This window comes from Meleagris gallopavo, chromosome 2 (assembly GCF_000146605.3).
Source record: "Meleagris gallopavo isolate NT-WF06-2002-E0010 breed Aviagen turkey brand Nicholas breeding stock chromosome 2, Turkey_5.1, whole genome shotgun sequence".
Lineage (NCBI taxonomy): Eukaryota > Metazoa > Chordata > Aves > Galliformes > Phasianidae > Meleagris > Meleagris gallopavo.
The window spans coordinates 62635837-62643628 of NC_015012.2; the positions used below are offsets into that span (position 1 = coordinate 62635837).

Below are 7792 nucleotides of genomic sequence, written 5' to 3' on the forward strand. Positions count from 1 at the left end.
TAAGGATTAAGCAACTGAATTTCATGATGTATTTTGTGGAAAATTAAAGGAATAAAATGACAGGGTAGTTGATTTCTGTGTGCACTGATTTTTAGGAGTATGAACCCTAACACTCCATCTCTGAAGTAAAAAAATACTAGGGCAATACACTGATTAGTGAATTCATTGATACATTGAATTTGAAATTAGATTGTATTTTGTACTGCTGTGCTTGGAAGGATGCAATGCTTCAGCCAGTTTAAGGAATATGACGCAATAAATAAGACAAAACCATAGGAAAACAGTGTTTGTTCCTTGTTTATTTTCTCAATAATGTACATGAAATGCTATTTTTTGTTCCAGAAATGAAACAGGGTTTTCACAAGCAAATTACGTTTGAACACAGTCTCAATCTTAACATACGCAAGATAGATGTACATAGATGATAATGTAATAAGATAGTGAAAAGTACCATACTTTTTACTCCACTTGAATACTCTGTATAGTTTTGCATTTTTTGCTAGATCTGTACTTTAAGGAGTCTCCCCTGCCACACATACATGCATGCACACTTTTTCTGCTAACAAAGCAGCACAAATCAGTTTTGGAAAGGAATTGGAATGAGGCAAGGAAGATGTCCTGGTTGGACAGACTTTAGGAGTTTCACATGTAGGAAAGGTTTTATGGAGGAAAATAGATGTCTATGACACGTAAAGATTTAAGGGTACAAATGGTGCTATAACATAAAATGGAGAGGGTGGAAAAATCTGGGAAGAAATTTCATGAAAGTAGAAAAGATGGCATGATACTCAGTATCGATGTGAAAGACAAAAAGACTCCTGAGCAAGGTAGGAAACACGGAAGAGAAGACAGGATATCTGCTATGGCATTTTAGTAGTCTGGAACGTAGAAATGACAAGGGTAATGTGAAAAAAGAAAAAGATGGCATCACTGCAAATAAGATAAGTGAGGTAAATGTACAGAAATTATTTTCCTTTTCACACAGGAAGGAAAAATAAAATTTTGGAAACACTGCAGAGAAAATGTAAGAGCATGAAATGCATGCATAGATTTTTTTTATTATTATTATTATTTCCCAACAGCAGCCAAAAACAGGACATATAAGCTGTAAAATAATTAAATATATGTAGAAAGATACATTTTTCAAAGGCCTGTGACATTTCACTGACGTTTTCTGTCTAACCCCAGCTTTCTCTGTCGGTGTTATGTGTCAATCAGTTATCAGTGGGAATGCTGTGGATTTTGTTGGTTTTTTTTTTTTTTGTTTGTTGTTTTTTTGTAGCTAGATACAAACAATTCTTCTCTGAGAAATGAATATCTTACCTTGTACAATGCACATCAGAATAAAATTTCACTACTGCCAGGAGAGCTTGTCTTCGTTGCCAGAAATCTGTCTTCTTATACTAGTTCAGCATCTTTTCCACTTCATTTACCAAGCACTAGATGACGTACTAGATCAGGTTGCCTGGGGCCACGTCCATCCTGGCCTTGTACAGCTCCAGGGATGGGGCATCTGCATGTCTGTGAATTGTGCTTCCCATGTGGCTGAGTTTGTATAGGTGGAATTTTACTGTTGAGAATAGAAGTGTAAACTAAATAAAGGAAACTTTGGTCTAAGTTCTGCCTGAATCTGACTTGAATGTTATGTTAGTAACTGTTTATTATATGGGGGCTTATTTCAGAGCCCACTGAAACCGGTAGAATTTATTTGAGTTGATGATGATTTACAAAACAGCAATTAAATCTTACAGGTCCTAACTGAATTTGGTTCATATGTAATAGACACACATTAATATTATCATAGTAACTGATCCAGAAAAGAACCATAACAAGTGCTTGAGTTTGTTGGGTTGTTAAGTAAGCAGAGAGTCTCAAAATGTTTTAAAAGGCAATTGATGTGTATCTTACCAGCAAAGTACAAATTTTAAAAATATGGGAATTTTATAAATATAGGAATTTCAAAAATATGTGAATTGAATGAGAAGATTTGAGTTGAGGATTATATCCAAATTCTGCATAGGGCAGGGGAAGCTGATGCAAAGAGATTTTTTTCTGAAACAGAGCAATAAATAATTAGAAAGGCAAGCATTACTCTGAAAAATAGCATTTCATTCTTGCTTCTGATTGACAGTAAAAGCTTAGCATGTTTCTAGCCATGGATGTCACTAAGGTAGAGAAAATAATTCTCTTAGAATCCAGAAAAAGAAATCCTAAATCTCTCTCTCCATCTAGTTTAATCCATGACAGTGAAAAATCCAGATAAGTGGAGAGTAATTACTAAGGTATAAAAAAACATTCTGTCATCACGAAATATCTGAAAGATATAAATTAATGACAAGGAATATGTAACATGAAAGTAAATGACATCTGGAAATTGTTAATGTAGATATTGTTAATAATCTGATGTATGCAATGTCAGTGGTGGCAGATAGAACTTTTCTCCAATTAGATTTTTTCCTCTTAATCCTGACAAACCTGTATTAAAGTATCAGAACAAAGCAAATAGTGATGTGTACAAATAAGATTTCATTATAGATCTTATTTGGAGACTTGCTCTTTTAAAAGTCCTTACAAGCTTCCCTTTACAGGAGTTTTCAATATCTGTAGGTCTAAGTGATTGAGTATGTACATAATAAAACCCATATGCAAAAATGAATGATTGTTCTGTTACCTATGCATAAGTAACAGCAAATACACAAGTATTTGCACTTGGAAAAGTAGGTCCTGTTTTCAGTTCTGGCCATAAATATTTTACATCATAGGCCATGCTTTTGGAGATGGATAATCTACCATCTTTTGATACGGAACTCATAATTCTAAGCTATCTTCTAATAACTTGTATTTTAGTACCAAATAAATGTGACTGTCTAAAACTTTGTGGTTGCAGAGCTCGTGAGTTCAACCTCTTCAACAGAAATTTCAGGTGGCTAATATAAGCAGTGTGTTTTGGGTTAGCAGCAGTACTTGAAGGAGCTTGACTGTTACTGTTAATTAACAAATAGCATTTGCAAAATAAACATTTCTTTTTGTTCATGGTAACTAGCTTCCTTGCGCTCAGAGCTAAATCATCAACATGCGGCAGCAATTGACCAACTAAGGCACAACCATCAGCAGGAACTGGTAGCTGCTAAAATGGAACTTGAAAGAAGCATAGAACTTGGCAGACGACAGGTAGGAGGCACTTCTGGCGATTTTCTATAAAACTATATAATCGGTATTTGTTATCTATTAGCTGGAGGCAGTAACTCGTCAAACGTAAGGTGGAATTTAATCTTTCAGAGTCAGTCAGCACCAACCAGTGGGTAATGCATCCTTACTTGTTCACCTGAACTTTCTTGCTTAGCTTTTTCTTACTTCAGCAAACTTTGTTAGAAGCCTCATAAAGGCTGCCATATCTGGGCAGTTTCCTTTTAGAGTTGTGCAGCCATCTGAGAGCACACTGAATTTCCTTGGGAGGAAACTGCTGATTCTCACAAAATTCTACTCATCCTCAGCAGCCAGCAGGACTTAAAAAGGAAAAGCTATTTCTCTCTCCTAACGTGATATGGTTAAGAAGTGATTGCTTATTGCCAAACGATTGATTCAAACTTCAAATATCTTTTATTTTCAGGAGCCAGCCTGGAAAAGATAAATTAGTTTCTTAAGAAATCTAACTACTTCCAACTTGTTTCTTATATAGAAACTAAAACCCCAAATCCATTATGGGCTACCACTGCTATCAGCAGCAAACTGAATCCTTCACTTTTATCTGTCTTTTTTGTTACTTTGTGCAGAATCAGTTTTTTTCCACTCATAATTAAAATTCAAAGCTTCATCTGTATTGAAAAGAAGGCAGATTCCTGAAAATAACAAAATGAAAATGTCACTTATTTATTTGAATATAGAATAGGCATTTCAGAATTTATTTCCCAATAGCCCAGTACCAGAGATGTGTCATGCTTTTAAAGTATGTTGTTATAGGAAGCAGTTCTAGTTGTATAGAAAAACAAAGATGCTCAAGGATGAGCCTTTTATTTTTTACTTCTTCCCTGTGGGTTTTAATGCATGAGCACTACAAACAAAAATGTAGTGCTGTCAGCCATGAAAGAAAACATTGAGGGTTTAGTAGGATGTAATTTCAGTGTACTGTGTTGAAGCCTTGAGACACCTAAATGTGTAAGAAACAAAGTAAAGTTCAAGAGCTCGTGTTTGATCCAACCAATGCCTAGTATTTTAGACCTCAGCACAGCAAGCTGCTAAGCACATGCTTTAGTTGTACTAAGGACAAAGCAACCAGTTGTGTTTTCATGTGTTGAGTTACCCATCAGTTTACAGGATCAGAGCTGAACTAGACACATAGAAGTCAAAACAGGGTGATTATATTTCTTAATTTTTGAAATACTTGAATATGTGGACATAACTTTTCCACTGCTTTTTCTTGTAACTTTCATATAGTCTTTTTGTAGGGAGGAAGAGAGTTATTTTTAAAGTTTTATCTTTAAGGATATACAGTAAAATTTGTGCGTTAGGATATATTTGTATTTCCTGGATGTGTGAAGACGCAAAACACAATTATGCATGAAACTACTTTGAAATCTCCTCAGCTTTTCTATCTTTACAAACGATATGGTGCTTAATTATTGTGAAACTAAGAAGTGAAATGGATGGAAATGGGAAACCCTAAAAAAGATTAATGTTATTACAGATTGTTTCTAAACTGAGGAGAATCATTATCAAAACCATTGGGATAGGATCTAGAAGAGCTTCTCAGATGTTAGCTGTATAGGAATTTGTTGTGTAAATATAATGACTTTTATTAATTTATTGGACACAATGTAAATATTACATAATGTAGAAGTGATATTTTGCACTGAGAAAGTAAAAAAACAAACACATACCAACACACATTTTATGTCTAGGCAAGTATCTTACCTAGATGGGTAATTTGGCGTGTATTGAGCTGTAAAACATTTATGACTGTTGCATTTATATATACATTAGATATTAAATTTCTGAATCATTGTCTTCATTGGCAGAGGGCGCACATCTTATGCTATTTTGTTCTTCAGTATGGTTTTGTAAAGAGAAAATCAGTTATGATTTTACCCATATTGTAGAGGTAGAAATTGCTAAATGCCAGCCCTGTCACTCTTAGTTATATTTGTTTTTGTTGTGTTCATGGGCAAAAGGAAAATGTAACGAACACAAACTTTAGTGGCAATTACAGTTTTTTAAATTCTCTCACAGAGCAGTTTTTTATGTTGTCTAATTTTGATTTCTTCATTATTTGTACTTGCATGCAATAGAAAAGAATTAAGTGTTGTATGGAAAATTTTGGTCAGCTATTGTCTTCCACAAACAAGTGTTGTGCTTCTGAGAGGCAACTCTATTAAAATACTTTTTGCTGCTACTTACAGGAGAAAGAATTTTTATGCCGAATATCAGATTTACAAGATGAACTGAGACATCGAGACCATCATATAGCTGAACTGGACAAAGAGATTCTGCATCTTCATGACAATATAAGTGCATTGACCAAGGAACTAGAGTTTAAAGGGAAAGAAGTCCTTAGAATACGCAGTGAATCTAACCAACAGATCAGGTATGATTTTTTCCACTCCAAATTGAAACGTGTATTGTCTAATGTATTGTTTTCCGTGAGACACCTCACCATTTGCAGCTTTTAATTTATCATTTTAATCAAGTGATGATATTTATTGTCATTTTTCATTCAGAAAGGCTATGCTCAGTACTGGTACAGTTAGCAAATATTGCTATACAGTTAAGCTGCATTTGAGTAACGCATTTTGGTGCATTTTAGTAACAATCCACTTAAGTGTTTTTGTTGTTGTTGTCCAGTTGTTGTTTTTTTAATTCATTATGTCTGTTTATTTTAAAAAGCATTAAAGGAGATGCATTTTCAATGAAATAAGCTAGGAGATTGGAGGACAGTAAGTAGTGGGTTTTGATGAATCAGTAGTTCCTTTGTGTGTTGTCTGGTATTGTGTAAAAGCCATTAAAAGAGTGGCAGAAAATCATGATGAACAAAGCAGTCTGATTTTAGAATAACTCTTTTTTTTAACAAAAAATAAATTAAACAGGATGCATGAGCAAGATTTAAGCAAGAAACATGAGAAAGAGCTGGATGTCTTGACAGCAGATCACATCAGAGAGAAACAAAGCATGCTGGCAGATTTTAATAAGACCCAAGAGCTGCTCAAGGAAATTAATTCAGCTTTACAAGTTTCGTAAGTTTTGTTGCATTAAAAAAGTTTGTATGTAGCTGCGTTTGAGTCAACATTAGTTCATTTGATGTCAATAAGTTACTGAAGATGTTGCAGAGGTACAGAGGTGCAAAAAACTCACTCGAATATGGGGCCTAATGTTGCATTTGTTGGCACAATTCTTGCAAGCTTTAGGATAGTTTAGCAAGACCATTTTTAATGATTTGAGAAAAAAAATTGAAGTAGGAAAACTATTAGGTCTGTGCAGTTCTTAAAATGTTGGGTAAAGTGTGATTTCAAGTGTTTTGAGTTTCTTTCAAACATTAATGTAAGTTTTTTGAGAATACGAAAGTTTCTTCGGCAAGCTTACAAAGTAGTACAGTAGTAATTAGTTAAGTGTGATTATACAAAGTGAGTAACACAAACATTTTCAGGTTTGCTAACATAGGGAAAATTAACTACTGAAATTGATTATACAAGCTTAATGTAATACTAAAGAGTGCCTCTGAGACAAAATGCCACTTGTGGTTGGAGCAAGTCTGAGGAGAAGTGGTGTAGTTATATGTCGTCTAGTCAGTCTTCCTGTCTTCCACGTACTTCATTCTTCTTCCCTGTCTGTGATGTAACCTGTTTGGTCTGTAACCTCAGATTTCTGGCTAGGGCTCCAAAAGACATTGAGAACTTTCCAAAAAAAATGGTCAGTGAGAGATTTTGGATTTGCAGCACAACATGTACGGTAGAGAAAGTAATTGGTTCCAAGTATATGATAGAAAACTTTTCTACGTAAATATCAACTAATAATGGCCAGTAAAGCATAAGTTAATCTAATTCTGTCTTAACACTGTGAGCACTCGGAAACTGTAGGAAATTCTGCTTCTTGTTCCTTTGTACACATATGGCACAGTTCTGTGAATTGTGCATAACTATGTTACACTCTGGGCATCTGTATACAACAACTTAACCTAGCATAAAATGTATGCCCAAAAATTAAGCCATCTGAGCATATTTTTGTTATGCTGAGTCAAACACATTTTCTGCAAATAAAAAGGGTTTTTTTCACATTCATAATGTATTATATAAATAGATTACATAATCCCATCAAATTATGTACAGGTTATTTGAAGGTTATAAATATAACCTAAGGTGCACTGTGCTTTCAGAAGCAACTCAAAGTCAGAATTATGAAGCTCTTTCTGAGGAGAAATTAGCCACCTAAATTGAAAAATGGTCACTTCAGTGTCTTGTGGAATTAAGTTTGAGCTGTCTGGACACCTTAAATTCATTGGTTTTTCTCAGGAATATTTTTTTCATCTGAGTCTCTTCTGAAACTTGGTATACTGAACTATATGAAAGCAGAATATGTGAGACTAGTATTTTAGTGGTTTCCTTTTGAGCAATGTTTAGTGTTATGAACATCGTTTGTTTCAGAAATGCATGCAGCTATTTGAAATCATCAGGTGCCTTCAAAATTTGTTCTTTAAGAAGAAACAAGGAGATTTATGCAGTTACTTGTGCAATTCATCTCAGTCTGCTTATTTCACTTCTCTCCTTTAATGCTTTCCCACTAAGCATTTTGGGTTTCCTTTTTT

The 7792-nt window shown here is 34.4% G+C and overlaps 1 protein-coding gene across 1 annotated transcript; it reads left to right on the plus strand.

Annotated features, from left to right (window-relative positions):
- The first annotated feature begins 3020 nt into the window (after positions 1-3020).
- Positions 3021-7774, plus strand: LOC104909830 (protein FAM184A-like). The gene is made up of 3 exons (XM_019613031.2): positions 3021-3171; positions 5397-5581; positions 6081-7774. Exons 1-3 carry the CDS (start codon positions 3133-3135, stop codon positions 6229-6231), a joined length of 375 nt encoding a protein of 124 aa, XP_019468576.1. The 5' UTR covers positions 3021-3132; the 3' UTR covers positions 6232-7774.
- Positions 7775-7792: the final 18 nt, after the last annotated feature.